This window comes from Centruroides vittatus, unplaced genomic scaffold (assembly GCF_030686945.1).
Source record: "Centruroides vittatus isolate TY-2023 unplaced genomic scaffold, ASM3068694v2 contig_579, whole genome shotgun sequence".
Classification (NCBI taxonomy): Eukaryota; Metazoa; Arthropoda; class Arachnida; order Scorpiones; family Buthidae; genus Centruroides; species Centruroides vittatus.
Window position 1 is genome coordinate 77,825 of NW_027122347.1, and position 24,988 is coordinate 102,812.

General features: G+C 31.9%; 2 protein-coding genes across 2 annotated transcripts; one reads left to right on the top strand and one right to left on the bottom strand.

The window, feature by feature from the left end:
* The first annotated feature begins 94 nt into the window (after positions 1–94).
* LOC136979115 (aarF domain-containing protein kinase 1-like) lies at positions 95–17,905 on the top strand. Its single transcript, XM_067275035.1, has 11 exons — positions 95–136; positions 2,800–2,973; positions 4,785–4,868; positions 4,974–5,177; positions 5,244–5,402; positions 8,255–8,410; positions 9,406–9,522; positions 12,752–12,895; positions 12,963–13,157; positions 14,895–15,024; positions 17,412–17,905. The coding sequence occupies exons 2-11, from the start codon at positions 2,839–2,841 to the stop codon at positions 17,627–17,629; spliced, it is 1,542 nt and encodes a 513-aa protein (XP_067131136.1). The 5' UTR covers positions 95–136; positions 2,800–2,838; the 3' UTR covers positions 17,630–17,905.
* Positions 17,737–24,714, bottom strand: LOC136979118 (sterile alpha motif domain-containing protein 15-like). The gene is made up of 4 exons (XM_067275042.1): positions 24,616–24,714; positions 24,280–24,512; positions 21,292–21,390; positions 17,737–18,239 (listed from the first exon to the last, which is right to left on the bottom strand). The coding sequence occupies exons 1-4, from the start codon at positions 24,650–24,652 to the stop codon at positions 18,051–18,053; spliced, it is 558 nt and encodes a 185-aa protein (XP_067131143.1). The 5' UTR covers positions 24,653–24,714; the 3' UTR covers positions 17,737–18,050.
* Between the last annotated feature and the right edge of the window lie 274 nt (positions 24,715–24,988).

Here is a 24,988-nt window from a genome sequence, read left to right on the forward strand (position 1 = left end):
TAATATTTTATTGGCAAATTTAATTATAAATACTCGTATAATAAATTTTATAACTAAAAATACGAAAATAGACGCCAGCAGGGTTAATTTTAACAGGAAGAGGAAGTGAAGAGAAGTAAATTTGAACTTTAGGAAGGTTGTTTTGTTATTTATTTATATATTATAACTTAAAAAGTAATTTTAAATATATTAATTTAATCTTTTACTTGTGTTTACGCTGTTTATGCAGTAGTTATTGTTACTAAGGCATAAGAAAATTGAATAGAAGTTACTTTCTGGGTTTTGTACCGTACACGTGTACTGTGTACACAAAACCCTAATTATATGTACACAGTACATGTGTACATATAATCAATGGCCTGAAAGTAACTTCTACTTGGATGAAGGTTACGTTATTGTACAAATTAAACTTGACCTATATAAAGTGGCCACAAAAGCCTTAAGCATGCTAATTAAGTTATTTGTATTCTTCCCTCCATTCTCTCACTTAATTTTTATGCATGTTCTGAACATGCCATGTTGATGATAAGTTATTAAAGTTTTTTAAATTGTTTTAAGATAAATTTGATGAATATTAAGGTGACCAACTTTTTTACAATGAAAAGGATGACACACACAAATTGAAGGAAAAAATATTGTAAATAAAAGAAACATTTTATTTATTGCAACAATAATACACTATAATAATCTGTACTGCATGCGTATGTGCCATGCTGTGTTTCGGTAAGAAGTAAACAAAGCTACTTGCATGCGGCACACTCTTTTGAGGTCTCCCGTGCAGAGCACGTGTGTTTCATAATCGCATTTTGCTGCACTGTACCGAGCCTTGATGAACCGTCGTGTCAAATACAAACATGTCGCATCACGTTACGTGCAACGGATCGGCTCGGCATCAATCGAATATGGAGATTTACAGATTATTCTTCAAATATCAAAAAGGAGGACACTTTTCGAGGGAGGACAGAACTTACAAAAGAAGGACTGTCCTCCCTAAAGGAGGATGGTTGGTCACCTTATGAATATTCTCTCACAGTGCCTCAAAATATGAGTTATTATATGTTAAGTAGGATTTTGCAGATTCATTTATGTCTTGATAATGACATCACTTGACATTTGTGCACAGACGTTCTTAGCATCTTTGAAGTACGTCGTGCATGTATATGAATGACATATTCTCGGGTATGTTATTGATTGTGTGATGAATTTTTGTCTTAGGAGTTTTGATATTTTGTGGATGAAGTATGTAAAGATTGTCTGCAAAATATTGAAATTCTTAAGGCAAAAATTTGTTGTGCAATCAATAACTCTCTAAAAATGCATTACACTTAGGGTTGCCAACTCAGTGGATCAAAAATCCAGGAGTACTCTCGAATGCAGTACCCTACCTGGCAGGAAATTCAAAAATATGAAAACCATGTATATCAAACTCAAGCTATTTAAACCCCATAACTGATAATCTATGCTTTTAAACCCATAACCTGGTGGACAGTTAATAATGTAATTAATTAATTTACTGTTTATGTAAAATAAATTGCAAAATATCTTTTCAGAATCCATAAAGTCGTTTTTTACATAAACAATAAATAAACTAACTGTCCCTGTGTTATGGGTTTAAAACACTTTGGTTATGGAGTTATGGGGTTTAAAATAGCTTGGGTTTAATATATTGGTTTTTGCACTTTTGAATTTTCTGCCAGGTGGGTGCTGCATTCGAGAGCACTGTCCGGGAGGTGAAATAAAAAATAACAATGAAAATCTAATATTTTTTACACTGCAAGCAGCTTGCAATGCCTTTTGATTGGAGACAATAAAATCATGAAATTCTTTACAGGGGTATTTGAAATTTATGCACACTTGTATTTCAGATTTTACGTGTGTTTCATTCAGTTGATTACGACTTTTTGACCAAAGTTCATTTACTACGCTTGAAACATGTTCAGTAGTGGCGTTTGCGATAGGGATTGATAGAGTGAATGCAACAAGTTTTTTTATTTCTTTGCCTGATTCACCCACACATTTTTCAAAAAAATTGACCCAATGCAAGTCTACTGTCTTTGTTTTGCTTGCCACAACTTCATGAATTTCTCTTAGTAATCATCATACAATTTATCCAAGCTGCTATGCAACACAAAACATAAAATAGATCTTAGCAGAGCCCCAGGGTTTACTCCATTCCCCTCAGGGATGATAGATTCCAAAGGGACTTAATTTATATTGCTCAACCATATGTTCAACTCGAAAAAGGATACGTGAACATCAATCCGACCTTACAAACAACAGACACGCCACCGCCTTGTCTACGTACGCCACCAACCTGGAAGTTCAGGCGGACTTCTGGAACACCAGATTAATTAGACAGGCCTTTCAAATAGCTCATATTCGTCACCTGGAGATTTATAAAGCCAACTTAAGAGGCAACTGTATTAACTTTAAAGACGGTGAGACTATCGTGCATGCGTGGAGATACCTGTTTGAGGAATTCGAACAGTTAAGGGCAGAATGGTAAAATGTGATATATACAATGTTTAAAATCGAGCAGCATTGTTCTAATGGTCCAAGTAGGAAGCTAGTTTAGTTCAGCACCTGAAGCAGGCCTTGGTGAAGGCCAAAAATGTTCGGAGGTTTTGTTTAAGTTCAATACTGGTGAAAAGGTTTTGTTTGACATTCACTCCAGTATTTCCGATTAGAAGACTGTTATTTTATTTGTTAACTATCATACTGCTATGTTATGTTGACAGAGAACAATTATATAATTATCAATAATTATATTCAAAAATGTTGATATTTTTATTTTTTTAGATGATTTTACTTTCTGTAATCGAAAACAGATCATGAGAAATGTTTCGAACTACAATCAGATTAGGTATAATTTCTGGAGCTGTTGGAGGTAGTGTATTTGGCATAGCTCATTACAGAAACGAATTAGATTTGTCAGCTGTTGCCTTAAGGAGATTTGGGAGAGCAGCTGTTACCGTAAGTATATTGATTCTAACATAAAAATTAATAGATGATGTTTAATAGAAAATAAATGTTTTCAATTAATTTTAATGATTACCATCACATTCCAAGAGATTTTGATCAAATGACAACTTTAAACATCCTACAAATTTTAACTGTTTTTAAGATATTATTTAAAAATTATCTTAATTGACTTTTGGATCATTCTGTTTATAGGCTAAACTGCATTATAATATTTATTGTTTGAATTTAAGCACATGTACTTTTAAACCACGTATTTTTTTACTTCAAGTCTAAAGATGGCTGATTAAATATAGTTGAAAACATGTAAACATGTATGTTTAATTATAATTATTAGATTAAAGTTGTTCCTTATGCTATTTTCTTAATGATATAATTAATGTTTTGATTTAAATTTAAGTGTACAGATGTCCCTGTATAACGCAGTATTAAGGTTCTGAAAAAGTGCCGTGTTATGCGAATCCGCATGCTATACGAAACATAGGGTTATGTTCTAAAAGATACTACTCTTTTCTGTAATTAAGAGAAATATATTTACTAAAGCAATCAATAATTAACTAAAAATTATAATCAAAAGTATTGCACATTAATATGAATTTTTCCTTCCACTGCTAAACATTGTTAAATGAAGACATTGTCTTTTTGTCAAAATATTGTTATCTTCTGAATTTTCCCATTGATCTTAATCTGAAGTATCATCAACGTCTTGATTTTTCTCTACATTTTTTGTAAAATCTGATGTTTTCATTTGCTGCATTTGCCTAGGAGATCTATAAAAGCAATTCACAGTGACTGTTTTCGGTTCATTTAGAGCACTATCGCCAATGACGTCGACACTTGGTTTATAGGAAAGCTATTATAGAATAGGAAGCTAGGACAAGGAAGAAGAAGAAAAATTGTACAATCAATTCTCATTAATGAAAACTGGGCAAAAGGCATGAAACAACATTAAAAATTTTGTCTCTGTGCTGAAACCAAGCCCTCTTTTATATTTTGAGACATCAAGAAGTGTCTGGACTTTTTCACATTCACTTTATTTTCTTATGTACTTTACAGTCTTTAAACTAGTTGTTCCAAGTGCCAATACACATTTCGGGCTGGTGCCCCTCATCTGTTGGCTGATACATATTCTCTACGGCAATTTTTATTCTGTTGTTGATGTACATAAAACCAAAACATTGCTGTAAACCGGTTAAAAATTCCTAAAACTTGATGTAATTTCAATATTCTAAAATCTATAGGAAAATATGAGCTAATGCACACGCTTTCTTGAAAAATATCAAATGACAGTGTTTGAATTTTCAAATTGTGACATTTTGTATGAGATGGCTCCAATTATTGAACTGTGTTAGACTGAAACCATATTGTACGAGGGATACTGTATTATATATTTTGTTAAATACAGGTACTCCTCACTTTACGATCTATCTGCTTAATGACCACTCGCGCTTACGACCAATCGAGTTTCAACCTGCAATTCGGAGAATCCCCTTTCTCGGCTTTAGTGTCGGTCAGTGACAAATGGTGACATGCGCACTAAGCGTACTATAATAGTCTTTTTATGAATAAATTTGAGGTTTGTTGCATAATTTGTATAATTTTACAACGATTTTATATTCTCGGCGCAAGCTCCTCGTTTATCGACCAATTCGCTTAACGACGTAGTTGTCGGAACGGAACTCGGTCGTAAAGTGAGGAGTAACTGTAATTCACTATTTATCAAAATTATAGATTATAGTTTTTTCTTAATATTTTGCTTTATTTATCTAATAATGGCATTAATATATGTGTATAATTTTCTATAGGTGTCAAGAATTGCCTTTGATTATAAATATTCTCGTATTGGAATTCAGTCAAATTCAAATGAATACAATGATGTCATGTCAAAGGTCACTTGAAATATATATTTTAAAATATAAAGACTATTTTGTTTATTATTATTATTATTATTATTATTTTACATTGAAGCTAATTGTTTATTTTTCTATTAACAGATACATTTAAGATCAGCAAAACTTCTACTAGATTTATGTAATAAAAATGGTGGTGTTTTCATTAAAGTTGGACAACATGTTGGCGCCATGGATTATTTATTGCCCGAAGAGTATACATCCACTCTTAGTGTTCTTCATAGCCGTGCTCCAAAATCTTCTATAGAAGAAGTATTTCAGGTTATGAAAGAGGATCTCAAAAAAGAGGTGATTATAAAACTTTATTTTCAATTAATATACTAATATATTTACTAATTCTTTTTATATTTATAGCCAAATGATATATTTTCGAAATTTGAAGTAGAGCCTGTTGGTGCGGCATCTTTAGCTCAAGTTCACCGTGCCGTTCTGCTTAACGGAAAACAAGTTGCCGTCAAAGTTCAACATCCGAAAGTCATGTCTCATTCAAAAGTCGACATTGTTTCCATGACTGTAGGTATTATCGAATATTAAATTTTATAAAAATAAAATTTATATTAAGATATAATAAGCCTTAAAGAAACAAACTTGCTTAAATTTTTAAATCTTTATATTAAAAATTAGAAGAAACATTTTTTTTTATATTATGAATGGAAATTACGGTATAACATTGAATATTGTAACTTATTGCACTTTCAAATATGAGTTTTATTAGGGTTGAAGAAATACAGGGTGTTCCCTCAAACATCTTTGGTTTTAAACTCAACTGAACAAATGGATTTTACAGAAACGTGAATAAAATGTGTTGAAGAATGTTGGTCAATACTCAGAGTTTCATGTGCATATGCATGAAGAGGCCTCAGCTGCCGCATGGTGGTGATCTGGATTACCACCATGTGGCAGCTAGACATTTTAATAATCTTAGTTAGAAAAGCATGCATACTTAGTTAAGGAGAAATTAGATGGTAATATTTCGAAAACTACTTAGAGAGACCAATGGCTGGAAGTAAAAGATTAACAGCATATTCAATGGTTCAGTAAATGATGTAGAATCATTAAAAAAGAGATGGAGTTAATGGCATTCCTGAGTCGCCACATAAAAAAGAAATCATAAGCGTATCTCCATCTTGAACTATCCTTTCCTGAGATAGAGAACATTCTCTAATATATTTGTACTGTATTTTCATGGAATGACCAGCATGCTGGAAACCCAAGGGTTACTGACATACCAGTTAAAATACAACTAAAATTAATCAGATCTAACAAAATTAGTTAATTAAATGTTAAAGAAAACATTCTTCCGAGTACAATAAAATAATAACATTGTAATTTGACTGACTCAAAATCAGGAAGAGAGTTTTTGTTTACAAGATAACAAAACAATTAATGACTTATTGACATTAGTAGTAGTAGTAGTAGTTAGTAGTTAGTCAGTGTGGGTTACACTGACCATCTACCCCAACCTTAAAAATAACACCTTTCCTCTCAAATTTCACACAAAAGGGATGTTAATCTATGTAAGCTGAGATAATTTACAGCAAGTTTCTCAAATTTAATATGTTTATTTTTGCATTTTTGAATTAAATAACAATAAAATACATGTTAAAAAAAGCGCTTTGGAATTCTGTGAGTATTTTATGTTGTTAGAAAGAAGACAAAATGAAGAAATTAAACGTATAATCATAGTTTTTGATTTAATGCTGACAGTTTCACAATTTTAGAATAAAAACTTGTTAGTTTTTTGTAAGGGTGCCCTCTAGAGAGGGATGTATAATCTTACTTAAACCTGCATGCCAGCATCCCCTGGGATAAACCAGCATGCTGGATTTTACCATACAGAAATATCTGATTTTGTTGTCTCCCCAGATAGACCGGCATGCCAGTCATTCTACGAAAATACAGTATAAGGCGAGTAGCATCTAGTCATCCATATTGGATATAATGAAATGAGGATATGGATGAAAGACTGGTAGAAAGACGACATACACCTGTCTCTAAGAGACAAGAGAATCTTTTGAGAGATGAAACTCGGACAGTGAAGCATTCTATTTTATGTTCCATTTTCAATTTAAAGAGGAAGAGGACTATTAAAAATAGTCGAAAATGTTTTTATTTTATTAAATTTTACTTGTTTGCTGGAAATACCAAGGTGTTTTGTTTTCATTCAGTCTTGTTTTATGTTGTTGGGCTTTCTAGCCCTTAGAAGTCTTTAATGACGGATGAGAATAATTGTAAAATACTGCAATAATCCGTGATTGATTTAAACCTCATGTTAGTTTTTTTGTTTTGTTTTTATTTTTTGTTTTATTTTTATTTTATTTTTATTTGTTTAAGAAATATTGGCATAATTTTGTAAATCACGATAATCCTGTTTATTTTATTTTATTTTATTTTATTTTTATTTATTTATTTATTGTAATCGTACCATTAATTTACGTAATATTTGTTCTAATTTCGAATTTCATATTTGATTTAAAGAAGTAACTGAAGATGGACGCTTAATGTGTTTGAAAACGTTCTTAAGATTAAAGAATTTTTGCTGAAGTTTGAATGGTTGTTTATTTTATTTTATGACAGCTACTCTATCGACTGATGTATGTTGCATACTTCTTGGATAATTATTAACATAATTATGGTAATTTAAAGTGGCAGCATTCAGTTTGGAAGATCCTGTATATGTTTATGCTATGCTGAATTTGTATTTTGAATTCTTTCTGTTCTAGAACTCAATGGCTAAGAAAAAGTCGACTAGAATTGTGTTTGGAGAGACGTGATGATCTCTTGAGGTGTAAACAAATGATTAGCCAATTGGTGACCAGCTTGTGACATAGACACTGTCTCTCGAAGATGAGAGACGATGACCAGAATACAGTTCCAATATCCAGTATCCCAATGAATGTGTTGAGTCAATATATATTGATACACTTTACATACAGAACATACCTAAGAGGTCATTGGACAAAATCTCTCACAATCTGGAAATGCCACGCCAGATAAGTTTGAAAGGCATTAAAAAAAGTTGCAAATGCAGCCATAAATATTGCAAGTGCATCACACACAACATGCTTATCAAGTCATTATAATGTCAAGATTGTGAAAGCTGGATGTGTTGTCATCATATCAGTTATAAAACAACACCTAATGTACTATTTTACTTGCATGATCAATTTTTAAATGTGGGACTTACTTTATAAGCACTTTATATTAAACATTACTATAAGGTTGAGAACTTCATAAATGCATAAATTTCAATTTTAAAACTGATTTAAATAATTAAAATACATTTTTTCAAAAATAATTTGATGATAATGTTTTAAAATAGAGTAATTCATACGTTAATGAATTACTCTATTTTTTTTTTCTAGTTTTTAGTTAATGCGATTGCATGGTTGTTTCCCGAATTCTCATTCATGTGGTTGGCCGAAGAAATGCAACATAATCTGCCTTTAGAACTGGATTTTTTACATGAAGGAAAGAATGCTGAACACGTTAAAAGGATAATTAAGTTCCCTTGGCTCAAGGTAAGTTTAAATTAAATGTTTTTGGTATATTATTTTATACATACAATTATACATAAATTATTTGTTATGATTTTGTAATCAATGACAAGTTCAGTTCTTACTTTTATGCTTATTTTTTAAGTACAAAAGTAAGATAAATTATACATTTACAATAGGTGATAATTGACAGTCCCTGGCAGAACAAACTGAGTAATATGCTGGCCTCTTGTGTCTAAATTTATATAATTATACTTTTGTAAATTAAAAATCCATTGTTTTGATATAACTAAAATGTAAATATTGTTTATTTCATACAGATATTTTCCACAGATTTGTAATTATAAAAACAGTGGAGCACTGTTTATCCTTACTTGAAATTTAAGATTCACCACAATATGGCACAGCTAGCTAACTTTTATGACAGACTCATAATATTACAGCTTTTAACAAATATTTTAATATTTATTTTATAATTCAGCAAAACATAAACATATACAGGATCTTCCAAACTGAATGATACCATTTTAAATTACCATAATTATGTTAATAATTAGCCAAGAAGTATGCAACATACATCAGTCGATGAGTAACTGTCCGAGTTTCATCTCTCATCTGCATTCAAATGTCGTTATCTAGGAAGTGTCATAAATGAAAATCTGACTAAAATAGAGATGTTTTGTGTTTTCAGTTCAAAAAGTTGGAATCACTCGTCATTGTGCAAAATGAATAATCTGTTGGAGCCATAGAATTATGGTTGTCGTGGGAGGAATGACGAGATATATGCTGTAATGAATATAAGAAGAATTTCAGTATCGGTCAGGCGTGCGCTCTGACACGAGGTGCACATGTTGAGAAATTGTAATGATCAAATGGGCAGTTTTCCAATGTTATAATGTACTACTGTACATTACAATGTTCTTGGATAATAATTAACATAATTACAGTAATGTAAAATGGTAGAATTCTTTTCTGTATATTTATCAAATTGTAATTTTAGTATTTGTCTTGATTACTAGGTTCCACAAATCTATTGGGAATTTTCATCACCTAAAGTATTAACTATGGAATATTGTGAAGGAGGTCAAGTTAATGATAAAAATTATTTAAAGGAAAATCATATTTCATCTACTCAGGTATATAAAAAATATTAAATATTTTAATTTTGGTGAGTATTATATTATTATTTTAGAGAGAATAATTCTGTATCAAAAATTAAATATGAAATTGATACAGGTGATGTGTGTGTTGATCCTCCTTATCAATGTGTAAGTAACACTTTGTAACATTTTCGTTTTAATATAAAATTAGAGAAGAAAACGTCGAAAACATAAGAGATAATTTGTCATAAAAGGATGAACAATCTTTATAAACGATGCAAAAAATACACTGAGTTCAGCGTTATATACACATTTGCTTGTCGCAAGTACTTTCGACGAACCTTATTGCTGTCGTTGTCAGGTGAATACATAAATTTACCGAAAAAACTTTAAATAGAACTAATTTGATATTGAACAGAATGCATAAAGCTTTGCCAAAGCCGTTAAGAACACAAAACAAAAGTTCAAAAACGTTCAAAAACCGATCGAGCATCTGGCTCCATGGCCAACGAAGTTGCGCATGCGGCGACTCAAGCTCATGCTGCACGTGTATGAGACGATGCTAAAACATGCTCAAATGCTTGTACAGCGTGATCCATACATTGGGCAGATCGAGAGTAGGAGTGTTGCATGCGTCCAAAGTGGTGGTAAGGAGAGATTCCCAGATGAAAACAATTTTTCTATCTTTACAGCTCTTGAGCATAAGTGCTTGCGACCATAGTGGGTTGTAACGTTGTTCGAGTACCTTTCTCGTAAGCTCTGTGGTGTGCCTATCCCTCACCACATTATCTTGGTGCTCCAGAAGGCGGCTGGCAAGCATTCTAACGCTGAACTCAGTGTATTTTTCACATCATTTACAGTATTTGGCGTGAAAATTATCATAGTGACATTTGAGCAATCTTTATTTTTGCATTCTAAGATATTGTCATGTTGATGAGAGAGATTCAACTTCAAGTCTGAATCTTAATTAAGATTCAGATGTTATGGATAAAGATAAGCCAACATAAGCAAGGATAAAGAATGAAGTTAAACCTCATTTTTTATTCTTGCTCATGATTCTTGCTCATTTTTGCTCAGATCTGGCTTAAATAAGCTTTACTGTAATTGCAAATGTCAAAAGATGCTATCGGTTCACTGACAGATGTCATAGATAAGAGAAAATATGATCACACACTGTTAATGCAGTTTAGTTTTCTCATATTATTGATGCAACATACCAGCATACTAAGTCATACAAGTTCACCTAATGGACAGAGCTGAAATTGACTGTATGACTTAGTATGCTGGTATGTTGCATCAATAATATGAGAAAACTAAACTACATTAACAGTGTGAAAACTTTTGACATTTGCAATTACAGTAAAGCTTGTTTAAGCCAGATCTGTATGAGACACTCAAACTTTCCAGCTTAAGCAAGTTTTCTGTTTTAGGCAGGCTGAAACAAGGAAATGATCATCCTTCAAATGCATTTTACAAAGTTTTAATCTAGACATATTATTGTTATTATTGAAATGATGTAAATGTAAGAAAAGAAAGTGCACATACAAGCTCACATGTTCAAAATGAAACTTCTCACTGAAAATATAGACTTAATGCCATCTTGGTTGGTTTACTCATTTGAATTTGACACACTGAATTTATCTTAGCCATAATTAATGGTGTAGTAGTCAATATGTTTGGTAATATGTTATTTTAAAGTGTATTAATGCATTGGGAAAGCAGAGCAATCTTCTTGCTCTTAAAATCAAATTGGATTTAACAGGAATACAAATGCCTGAAATACAGCATAAATTTGAGAATAGAAACAGAAAACTTATCAATATTTTCTGAAGTTTCTTCTTTTACATGCTAGAAAATTTTCTGTTGAAGGATAGTAATAGAAGTTTGTCATGACAAGATTCTCTCTACACAAAAAATGGCAGATACTTTTCTATGGTCCATGTGGGAATTGATATTTAAGTCTAAATTTATTATAGGATTAGTTATTAATAATGAATATGTACATTAAAAGTTTACTAATTTTTAATATATTTCACTTTGTTCTGTTACTCTTGTTGAATAAAGTAATTGTAGTTCATGTAGGCCTAAATTATATATCTTATTTTAAATTGATTATTTGAGAAATATTTCTTAAAATCCGTTATGATATAAATATAATATATATATATATATACATATTAGTGGTTGCAAGCTATTGTTAAACAAATTTACTTCTAAAAATACAGATAATGTCTCTCTCATTTTGGACATAACAGTTTTAAATTATAAAATTAATATAAAGAGAGACTTTAACAGAAAGAGAGTAAGCCCAGGCCTATTTGGGCTTACTCTCTTTGTGTAAATTTTGGGGGTGGCAAAATTGGTGGGCATAGTATAGAAATTTCATCAAAAGTAAATCTCAAAAAATTTCAATAGTTATAATTAATTATTAAGTCATAAATAAATAAAGATCACGATTTAAATAATCTAATTACATCAGATAGTTTTGACAATGTATAATGTAAACATATGCCAATATGCATGATATAATTTTTTATTAAAGCAGGATGTACCTTATACTTTAACTATATTATTTAGTAAAATATATCGTATAATTAACCTGTTCACGGCGTCCATAGATAAACGTTTAGGCAGCTGCTGAGCGTTACGAGTCATGGGTGACTCGTAGTTTATTTTAATACAGTGCGGCACGAGTCACCCGAGCTTCGTACTATTAAATTAATATATTTTATTGCACATAATAAAATAATATTGATATATCAAGTATGATGTTTGTAGAATAATGTTATCAAAACATATGCGCCGCCCCATGGAAAAACAAGCAATTATGTCTGTCGCCCTAAGTAGACATGTCAATACGAGTCACATGTGCCTTGTAACGCCGTGAACGTGTTAAAAAAGGTGTACTAAATTTATTATTATGTAATTTGTCACACGTCCTTTCTTTAATTTGTCTTTTAATAGCTAAGTAGAGTGTATAATGTCTTTGGTTCACTATTCCACAGGACTTCTTACCGGTTCTTTTAAATTTAGTTGCTAAATTTAAAAGAACTATCTCATTCTTACTTGCTTTGTAATAAATTCAGTACTTTCATATAATATTCTGTAATTAAAGTCCAAGTTAGTATCATGTAAGCATTTATGTTTATGATGGTACCAATATATAACTGTCTTTTTTTAGCACCTTTATATTTATTTGAAAGCATTTGTGGTATATTGCTTTAATTAATTGCTATTATTTTTTTGCTTTTTATTATGATTTAAGATATTTCAACAACTTGGAGAATTATATAGCGAAATGATATTTGTGAAAGGTTATGTACACTGTGATCCTCATCCTGGCAACATTCTTGTTCAAAAGAAATGTAAAGATGTTGATATCATACTTCTAGATCATGGGCTATATTCTGTAAGTTTCTAAAATACTATGTTTCAAAACATTATTAATTTGAAACTAATAATAATTAAATTCACAGAAATTATCAGACCAGTTCCGTCTACAGTATTCAAATCTGTGGATGAGTCTCCTGTCTGCTGATGTTGAAGGAATTAAACACTGGGCAAAAGCTTTAGGTGTTGAAGAATATGGTCTTCTGGCTTGTATCATGACTGCACGGTCTTGGAAAGCCATACAAGAGGGAATTAATCGGAAACAGAAGACAACGGAAGAGGTATTGGTCTTTAACATTACTTTTACTTCACTTTTAACTTTTTAACACTATATATATAACTTGTATATAGTGTAAAAAATGAATGATTTTCACATAAGAGCATGGTGTTATTTGTGCAGAAATACAGTGTACGTTTGTGTATGTGTATACAAACACACTATATTTCTGCAGATATCCTGCATCACTTATAAGAGAATGTTCTTTCGTGTAGCAGTTTATTTTAACTGAAAAGAACACTGTACTTCGTCACTGTATTGGTTTGTGTACATTTAATTTACACTAACTATTTGGTGATATCTGTGTGGTAACCATTTTGAAAAATAAAAAGTCAAAATAAAATGCTCTCAATATTATAAGTTTTTAAAAGTAGTGAGATCTTTTAGATACTTTGCTGAATATAGTGTAGACTTTGTCCCATCTATAAGAGCATGCTCTTATATGCATAGCAATACAGTGTGTATGCAAATTAAAGATGTGAGCTTTAGAAATCATGTGGCAACACATGATGCCAATGACTCTATAAAATAAGGCCAACGTCATCCATCTGCTAATTGGTAAAGCACTACTACAATGTCTTATACTTACAAACACGCTGTGAAATGATTATATTTTCGTGATTTCACAAGTATTACACGTGCAATGCTGGAAATATGTAGAGTAAGTAAATAAAACTATAATTAACGGAATTTTGGTTTTATTGACTCTTGTATTAAAAATACATGCTAAAATAATTAAAAGCTGCATACCTTGATTATTTATTAATTAATAATTATTTATACAGTGTCATTTACCTGCTGATCTTAACGTAATTGAAGTAAGAAATGACAACAATGAAAATATTGTACCGTGAGCAAATAATGATCAAAATGATTGTTTAAAATGCTGATAATGATTGTGTGATTGTGGCTGATAAAATAATAGACAGCTTAAAAGTGCTTCTTTACCATTATTTTATAACACAAAGTTATAATGGTAGATTCTGATTATGCTTATAATCAATCTTCCTTACACACCGGTGATTCAATCAAAAAATACACTTACGTAAAACCAACGTTTGCGACCCGAATACTAATCACTCCGGTTATCTGGTTTTAGGTAAGTGTATTTTTTATGCTTATAATGTTATGACTGTTTATGAGGCCTTTTTTTAAATTTCTTCCATCTCCTGGGCACGTAGAGTGTCTTTTAGCAAGTTCATTAGGGTTTGGCCAGACTTATAATGGGACAGCTGGATGGAAAAATCCAGCTGTCCCATTATGGGTCTGGCCAAACCCTAATGAACTTGCTGGACAGGTCTGACATGTCTGGATGGTTCACCCCAAAAAATTTTTGGAGTTTTTTGATTCATCTGGATTCAATCCTTGGTCCTCAGAATGGTAGACTGCCATCCTAACTGCTTGGCTATCTATTTTGGTACTTCTTGCAGTTTGTAAGGTTATAATGAAGCATTTTGTAATGGAAAATACCAATGCACAAACTAGTGTAGCTTACGAACAAAATTGTTATTCACATTGTTTACAATGTTTGTTAAAAATGTTAAATATTTTATTTCTATTCATTTTTGACATTTATTATTAAGAAAATGATATATCAATTGAAATCACTTTATTATATTAACTGATGTTTACTTGTGAATATTTGTCTGCATAAGTTTTATTTAATAACATTATGTAAAATAATAATTTATAGAATTTTTATAGGTTTATTAACATAAAATATCGAATTGTATTTTTTCAGAGCAATGAAGTACGTCATCACGCTGCTGCATTAATGCCAGAGATTGCAAAATTGTTAGGTAAAGTACCTCGAGAAATGCTGCTTATGTTCAAAACAAATGATCTTCTAAGAGGAATAGAAACTAAATTAGGTAAAAATAATATATTATTTATTTAAAAATTTTAAATAAAATTATAATAATTGAGTTTATACAATAGCTAGGCCACAAAGTCCTTGTATGTAGTAGTTATTTGTATGCTCCTCTCTTATTTCTGTACAAATTTAAAATTTTTCTCTATAATCAGAAGAGAAGAGTTTAAATAAATCTAATATATGCTTTTGAGTCTTAAATTGTTATAAAGCAGTTTGATATATTTTCTCTTTCATAATATCTTAGGGCAATTATCACCTTTTAATTCTTGGGTATGAATAGGACCCAGATCTAATCCATTGTCCATTGAATTTATTAAGATATTCTCTAACTGAATGCTATGTTTTTTTTTATAGATTTTGTGGCTACTCTGCATTATATGCCTGCATTTTGTATAAATTTACTGTATTGGCATGGGAAGTGGGGATGATGACAAGGGTACATTTCAATACATTACATTGCAGTTCACTGATGCTCTGAAGCATATTGGAATGTACCCACTATACCCATCATTCCCACATGTTTCAGAGCCTCGGTGAACCGCAACGTACTAAAATGTGTTCTGATTGCCTGAGAAGTAAAATTACAAGAGTAAAATTCCCCAGGCCCGAGATTCACAGGGAAAAATAACAAATGGTGAACATCATCCAGCTTGTTCTTTTACAAGCTAATTACTAATAAAGCACTATTGTAATATAAAGTGTTAACAATAACAGAGCAAATGCAAAACAATGTTCTATGCACCAAGTTGAATACAATAAAAACAGTTGGTTTAGTTTGGATGATTGTTTTTGAACAATTGTGCCAAACATTTAATTTCCACTCATAGTTTGTGTGTGCAGCATGATGTGTCACAGCTTTGCTTCATTTAGCATTGATAAACAATTGATGCATTAAATTTTAGCATCAGTTTAACTTTGTATGATAAATACAGGGAAATTCTTATGATCCATTCCATGCTGTTCATATTGAATTCTAAGAATAAATCGTCATTGTGACAACAAGCAATATTCTAGTTGTTGTCTACACCATAACTTGTAAGCTCATAGTACTGCATGTTAATTCAGAAAAAATATTTCATTGCAGACACATACTCACGTTTGACAATAATATTTCCCTTTTGACTATTTTAGTCAAAATTATATTTCTTACTAATCAAGTCACAATAAGAAGCATAAATTCACTTTCCAGGGACACACGTTATCTTGGGTACTTGTTAAATTTGAGCTATATGTGTCATCTGAAAATATATAATTTTTAAATTTACTCTTCTGCTCAGACTCAGCTTCTTAATGAATACAGTAGAAACATACAATACACCTTATTGCTGAGAACAAACAATTTATTACCTAAAACTTTAAATTTACTCAGAATAGCTTTAAATCTCTGAGTTTGAATTGGAATGCTCTTACATTTGAACAGTAATTATAGAACTATTTGGTTAATGTAACCCTTGGTGCCAAGATGGTGGCTCGTCTCTGATTCCAGCAAGGAAACAGTGGGACGCACGTTCTAACCTAACCTATTCTAATAATTTGGTTGCTAATAATTATGGTAAATTATTAGAACAGGTTAGGTTAGGTTAGGTTAGAATGTGCGTCCCACTGTTTCCTTGCTGGAATCGGAGACGAGCCGCCATCTTGGCACCAAGGGTTACATTAACCAAATAGTTTAATTCAATTGTGAGCCTGATTAGGTCCTATTAATAAGGCTAAAAACTATATGTAACCAATATGCACTTGCTGGAAAGTAAGCATTCATTTGTGAATTTATGGTATTTTCCAGTTTTTGTTTTATTATTTACACGAGAATATGGCACGTATATCAGAAATTATCCTCCTCCTTGTTTTTCTCGGAAATTGCTTATTGTACTCTTCATAAATATAGTACTTTTGCCATTTAGTAGTATAGTAATTTCCTTTAATGGTTAGAGCTTAGACAAATAAAAATTATTTGTTACAATGAGTATGTACTGCACACTGTGTAGTGTTGAATTTTTATTCTAGAATACTTTATGTGATAATATAAACACTAAAAATTTATAAATTTTCAATAAATCTGCCACTTTAATTTAGTCGATTTTAAGTTTTGTTTATTCCTTTGCTTATTGATGCTTATTACTTTTTATGCTTTACCTTGCGACTTTATGGTGAGTTTTATATTAAAATATTTTTTTATCATTTTATAATTATGCTTGTGCAATTTTTTACAATTTATTTCTCAGATAGCTAATATTTTAAGTTATAGTTTAAGTTACACTTATTTTCGTTATAATCTGCTATTAAACCTGTAGACAAATGATAAAATTCAAATTTTAGTTGCAATTTTTAAAACATTGTTTACTTATTAAAAATTATCTGATTTATGTATTTATATCTATTTTACAGGTGCGCAAGGACCAATGTCTTTCATTAGTATGACTCGTTGCTGCATTCGTGCAATAGGAGCCGAACAGGTAAAGAGATGCTTGAACTGGTGGTGTTCGGCTCGTGTATACTTGTGGATGCAGTGGCAGCAGACTAAGATTACGGTTTACACGTTACTCTTGCAAATTCAAAATTTGTGTCAAAATGTACCTCTTCTAAATAGGATTGTAGCTTATTAATTAATTAATTTTTTTTTAATAATACTTAAAAAATTTGGAATATATTTATACAGGAAGGCAAATAAGATTCTTTTTATTAATAATTAGAAAATATGCAATCAACTTGCTTTGTTAAACATGCAATAAATTTATTAATAGGGCCTTAACATGTTACAACAGTTTGCATTACAGATGACGACATTTTTTATTACTGTATTAATGATGATTATTCTTATTTATTAAAATAATATATTGCATGATGTATTTTTATAGAAAAATAAAATATTTTTAAGAAAATTCCTAAAAATAAATTTATTTTTGCATTGTTTACATTACAGCGATACAAAATATAGTAAAGATATTTGTATTTTTTTCACATCTTTACTCCTATAAAATGTTAAGTTTGTCGAATTTAAAGTAATTTTGAAATATAGTTTATATATCAAGTATCATCGTAATGAAGATTATAGTCATTTAAAAATTTACTATATGTTAACGCATCAGTTTTCTTTCCTGTTAAGCATTTTTGTTCGAGATAAAGAGCCAGAGGTTCACGATGAGGTGCTGCTATGCTACGAGCGAAACGAGTTAGTTTTATGCCTAGCAGATTTCGGACGGATTCCGTGATTTTCTGTAAAAGTAATAAATTGTAAATATATAGAATAATCAAATGAAAAATTTACTTGTGAAGAGCAATTTGGTGTGGTGATTTTCAAATATTATCCTTGAGTCCATAATATACAGGTGTATTAGGAGGAATGTAAATACTTTGGGAGGTGATTCCTCACAATGAGGAGTGAGAAACTTCATAATGACTGATGTATGGAAATGAATGGTTTCTAAGAAAAATACACAAATGCCAGTTGATGTAGGTGCCCTTTCTGAAGATCCTGTTCTTCAGAACACTTCAAACTGTGTATGGGACTGGATAAAGGATGAAGTCCAAGAGAAATTAGACTCCTGTGTTCAACTTATTGTCCAGATAAGAAATGCTGCTACAGATACCAAAGATGGGAATGCACTTTCAAAAACTACACGCCGTTTACTATGGCATGCTTAAAAACGTATTGATGCTGAGAGTGCACTTTGAAAATCATCTTGATTTTGCCACTCCGTCGGATCATGAATCATCGTCACGCACAATGGACTATAAATGCTGCAAGTTGATATGTCAAATGTGAAGTATTCAAACTGCTGTATCTTTGTTAACAGTAATAAATCGTCATATGTTCACGTAAACTTTATTCATATACTTCCCACATTTACCTTTCCTCCTGATACAACCCTAAATAAAATATTCAAGATTTTAATGGTCTGTTGTGACATGTAGCAGAGCAGCAATGAGTATGGCTAGCTCGTGACATCCCCAAGTGTATTCTTTACAAGTAAACTTTTCATTTGATAATCTGTTACTTTAAAAGAAAGACGATATTTTGATAAGTTAGAAATATGAATACAGTGGTACCTTGTACTTCAAATACTTCAGAGTTTGAACACTAAATTTCACAAAAATAGGCTTTAAAGTTTGGACTAAGTATGTAGTGAAAAAAATGCACTTGAAGTGTTAACGCAAGCTCATTAAGTGCCCAAGTTCTCTCTCACTCTTCTGTTATGCTTGTATGTTTTCAATGCTTTATTTGTATTTTTTATCTATCTGGTTGTGTATATGTATTGTATTTGTTGATTGTTAACAACTACTTCCTGAATTTTTCTTCATTGACAGCTTTGGGAACCCTATACATTTTGTATCCTTTAGTTCAAAATATCCTGAACTAAACTTTTTAAACTACATTTGAAGTTTAGGAGCATCTTTCCCGTACACATTACACTGTTTGTATGGTATTATATCCTTTCCGAAATTCATTGAGCATAATATGCTTGACATGCTTTTTGTCTGAAGACATTTCAACTTATTTTAATCTCACATTACCAATAATGTGTTATATTTCACAACTATTATAATTAAATCACACATCAATGTTAAGTAAGGATAGCTGTTAAAAATGTGCAAAATCTTTCTATTCAACCCAATAAAACCTTTAACCATGGCACCCATGAAGTGTAAGAGGAAGGTTGTAATATAGATGATTGAAATGAAAAAAAGGAACTTATCATGAAGGATGAAAACAGTACACTGGCAGCCGTGTTTAAGATGCCTAAATCAACAACGTGCGACCAGTAAATGCAATATTCATTTTACTATAGAGTATGTACTGTACACTCACTGGCCAATGAATTAGAAACCCCCATGCACATTAAGTAAATGTATTTTGCAACTTATATGCAAAACACTTGAGTCATGTGAGTTACCACTTGTTTATACGCTTCTATTTAAAAATGCTGTTGGTCGGTATGGTCATTAAGTTTCTGAAAATGGAAAAAGCAAAGGACTTGACAGAGTTTCAAAATGGGCTGCTTGTGGGTGTTCGTCTCGCTGGAGCCACAATATCAAGAACTGTAGAGATGACTGTTTTTCCAACGGTGAGATATCCCAAGTGTTGGAATCAGTGAAAAATAACCCATAGTCAATGTCTAAAAGAAGTAACTGTGGCTCCAAAACACTTAATCAGGAACAAGACCAATGTTGTCTGAAAAGGCTAGTGTGGAGAAAAAGAACTTTCTGCAGCAATTGACAAGAATTTAATGAATCCCATCCCCGACCCATATCCATCCGACTATGTGCAGGGAACTGAAAAAAATCAGTATGAACAGGCCTATACGAAAACCACTAATTTCTGCAAAGAACCAGAAAGTTCGTCTACAGTGGTGCCAAGAATGCTGTGATTGGACATCTGAGGACAGGAAAAAGTAATATGGTCAAAAGAATCACGGTACACCTTATTCTGTACCGATGGTAGACAGGAGTTTGGAGGGAGCCCCATGAAACAATGGAGCCTGCTTGCCTCATTAACACGACTCAAGGTTTTGGTGGAGATGTTATGGTTTGGGCATGTTCTGTCAGGACAGAATTGGTCTGCTGATATTCCCAAAAGGTTGGGTGACTTCCAACAAGTACTTAAACATTCTTACCAATCAAGTTCATCCTGCAATGTTGCATTTTTTCCAGCATGTGACGACTTTCTTTGATGACAATGCTACTGTCCGTCGCACAAGAATTGTTCAGCAGTGGTTCAGCAAGTATGAAAACGACTTTTGCCACCCACCCGAGCCACCACAAAGCCCGGATCGTAACCCCATTGAGAATGTATGGGACATGTTAGAACGACAGATCCACCAGCAAAGTACACTTCCATCAAATCTACACGAACTAAAGGAAAGTCTAGTGAATGTGTGGTGTGCATTGGACAGGCACTTCAGCACCTTGTAGAATCCATGCCAAATCGAGTAAATGATGTAATTTGAGCTAAAGATGTTCCAATAAAATATTAAACTGCTGTTTCTAATTTATTGGCCAGTGAGTGTATTTTATGTATTGTCTTTGTGTTTTAATTTACTATTTTTACCTTAAATTATGTGTATTTCCTATTTATCAAAATAGGTTTGTTTAGGGTCTGGGAACAGATTAATTCACTTTCCACTATTTCTAATGGTAAAAATTGATTAGGCTTTGAACAATTCAGAGTTCAGCCTCCTGGGATGAATTAAATACAAAGTATGAAGCATCACTGTAATCCTTTTTATTTCTGTCTTAAGAATTGAGAATAAGCGGAAATATTTATTACCTTTATATGTTTGAAATCTTTAATGCCCATTTTACACAAATTATTTGCATCTAAAAGAATCAATTTTCTTCCAGTAATAAAATTCTCAGTCATCACATTCTAAAAATATATTAATATTTAGTATAAATTATTACTATTGATAATTATAATTTTATTTTAACATATATTCATTTATTACTTTAAATAAATATTTTAATTAATTTATTTATTTTAGATACAATAGGAAAAGTCTGATTAAAGAATAAAAATTTCCAACCCCCTGCATAACACTTTAGTATTATGCAGGGGGTTGGAAATCTCCCATAACATTACATAAATAGAAGAGGGATTAAAGATAGTGGGGAATAAACATTAAAACAATCCTGAAAATGAAAATAAATGATTTACTATTTACATACCTGCACCTTTAATACCATTTCATACTTATCGCAGGTTTGACCAGCCACAATAGATAACCGATTGGTATAGAGTGAGACCTGCATGTTCACATTAACTCATAGTGGTTCTACTGCTATTGTTTTATCATCACTGCGTGTGATAAAACAAATGAGACGAGGTTGTAACACAACTGAGATTATTGTCTTCCTTGTGTATATTGGTACATGTCTCGATGTTGCGGCTAACAAAGAATAACTAATTGCCAACTGTCTCACTGGGTGAGTTCAGACTCATTCTAGGAAGAGATAAAACATACCACCTGGGGTTTGTTGCTTGTTTTCACAACGGTTAAAGATGGGAATGGTAGCATTCGCCACAAACTTACCAATGAAAATTTCATTCAATCACGATTGAATCCTGGTAATCCTAAGCAGCAGGCTGGCATCTTTGTTGTTTTACTGTCTAACAACAAAGTGTTACTCTAAATTAATTTCAAATTGTTAAAATTTCACTTCCAAATGTTTAAAATTTTCTATTGAGGTTTCCTTGCCAGCAAAAGTACATAGACTTTGTTCAAAGCTGTAAATGTTGCACATCATTTTAATTAAATGTGAGGGTGACCCAACAATCGGAAAGTCAATTCCGATAGATTAAGAAAATTCGCAAATTTTCCCATAGACTAGATTTTTGGTGGGAAATTTTGGAAGCAGACAGTAGTTGCTATGACGACTCAGAAGCCAAGGCAAGGTCATGCCTGTTCACAATTTGTGAATTCTTTTTGCTTTTTTCCCTTGATTTAAATACATTTGAAGCAACTTTCTACATGATTTCAAACTAATAATATACATTTGCACTCTAACAGCTGATAATCTTAGTAATCCATCATTTTTGAATTCTTTTACTCAATAAAACTATTTGCATAGAAAACATGACTTTACTTAGTTAACTATAAGCATTTTTATTGTTATTTCTTTTGTTATTAATACGTTCTCTCCAATAGAAACTAAGAAGGCCTTCTTTCATGTTTGTTTTAGTTTAGGTCGGGCTTAAAATGGGATGACTGGATGGTAGGACCTCAAAGTTGACATACTTGGTCAAACCACTCATGAAAATTTGTAGTTTCAATCTAGACTTGAATCTGGATCTTTGAGAGCAGTGGGCTAATATCTTAACAGACAGACAACAACCAAACTGTTGATGTGTTTAGCAAGTATTTTGGTTCATGTAGGACATATGTTTTGCCATACAATCATTTTGCTATAAGGCAATGGTTCGTAATGTTTTCTGCTGCCTGCATTTCAATTTAAAAATTCATTTTATTTTTGTAGTGGTATTGGACCTATTCCTTCCCTCCTACTGCGGTCTTGTCAGCCCATATCCAATCTCTTTATAAGCAGTCGTAAACATAATAAACAAGGGTGATAGACAAAGAGTCGTAAAAAGCAAGGAGAAAAAGTGGGGAAAACAGGAGATGGAGAGTGTAGGAGGAGAGTCAAAGTAGAGGTGGGAGGACGGCAGAGTTAGCGAAGAGAGGAGCTCAAAAGTGGGCAAGGAAGGATAAGAAGAGTCTCATTAACTGCGTAAGATTTGTGTCCCCCTTTATTTAACTCTTTCTGCCTTGCAAACTATAGGAGGGTCTTCTTTTCATAGCCATCATAGGTTATATATACTAGACCAACAATGGTAATGACTGGACAGTGAGGGATGGAATATCAAAAACCCGGGAATTTTTCATGGGGACAGACTATCCATAAAAATTCCTGGGATTTTTATGGCAGTCTGGATTCAATTCAAGGTTCTCTCGAGTGATAGGCTGGTGCTGTACCTTAACACCTTAGCCATCTGACCGTCAATAAAAGGTTTGCACCTGTAGAAAAGGGGCTTTGCACTAAAAGAGACATATTAAGGAATTATAAGAGACCCAGTTTGAATCCAATCTGACTTAACTTTTCGTCAGTTGTTTAGGTCAGTATCGTTCCATCTCATCATTCAGATCAGGCTTGTGTCGCCGGACAAAATTTATGCAGAAACACGATCTAACGTATGCTGATATCAGTGGCATATCCAGAATTTGAGAATATCAATGCTGCTCAAGACAGATTTAGAGGACCAAGGCATATGTCCACTATTATTTTTTGGAGAATGTTACTCAATTATCTTAGAATTACTTTAGATACCTAATTGAAGTTGTGTGATATTCATTATAACATTTATTTTTATTTTAAAATAATGAAAAACTGATTGCTTTGGTATCAAGGGGTGCAGCACCATAGCACCCTTCTGAATATGCCCCTAGCTGATATCTAATCTACGGACGTCTACCAGGGAGATACACATAATCGAAATTTGACTGCAATGAATCTCAATTAGCATTGAATTACTGTTTGTCATCAGTTATATAATACAGCCAACCACTGCTGCATGCCACTGGGCTATATAATGGCTATATTATTAATACATTACCAAACACTTTGGCCCTAGAGGGAGGCGTTATATAAGGCATATGATGGCATACGGCAATGGTTGGCTTTATTATTATAATGTGTCGGGTTTTCGTACAGTTCTTTATCAGTTATATACTTGACATGTTTGATAGATCTGTAGAATTACCTTATATTGTGGGAATCCTAGTTCAACAATCCAATTCTCAACATCCTCCTGCGTCCACTCATAGGAACATTTAGGTACTAAGCCGTCAATATATTGCCGCTGCTTTCTTACATATTTTTCATCCCTTTTAGCCATGAATTCTTGTTTATCACTCTCCTCTTTGGGGAGAGGAGCTCCACAGAATCCACAAGGTGGAATACTCTTGCATGGTGGGGTGCATTCTTTAAATAATTCTAAATTCAAAAATTTTTATATGATAGAATTAATTCAAGATATAAAATAATTAACGTGAACGATTTCCATTCTAAAATATTCAAAATTATTAGAAAATTTTACCAATATCATTTGTAATATCATTCTGGCCTAAAGGCATGGTGATTAAATTAAATTTTGTTTTGATTTCTTCGATCACATGGATCCCTGACGTTTCGATGACGTCACAAAACGTATTTCGTCAAAGGAAATATACATTATTTTAAAACTTTAACATAATTAATTGTCTGTCATTATTATTATTTCCGATAAAATTGTAAGTAATAATCACTTAACATTTTCAGGGATTACTAATTTATTAAAAAATAAATTTAAAATAAGTTAGAATTTTAAGATCTTATTGGTAAATATAATTAGAATTAAATTAATCAATAATTTTAAATAATTAATACGATAAATTTATTTATAATTAAATAAACGATAATAGTAAGAAAAA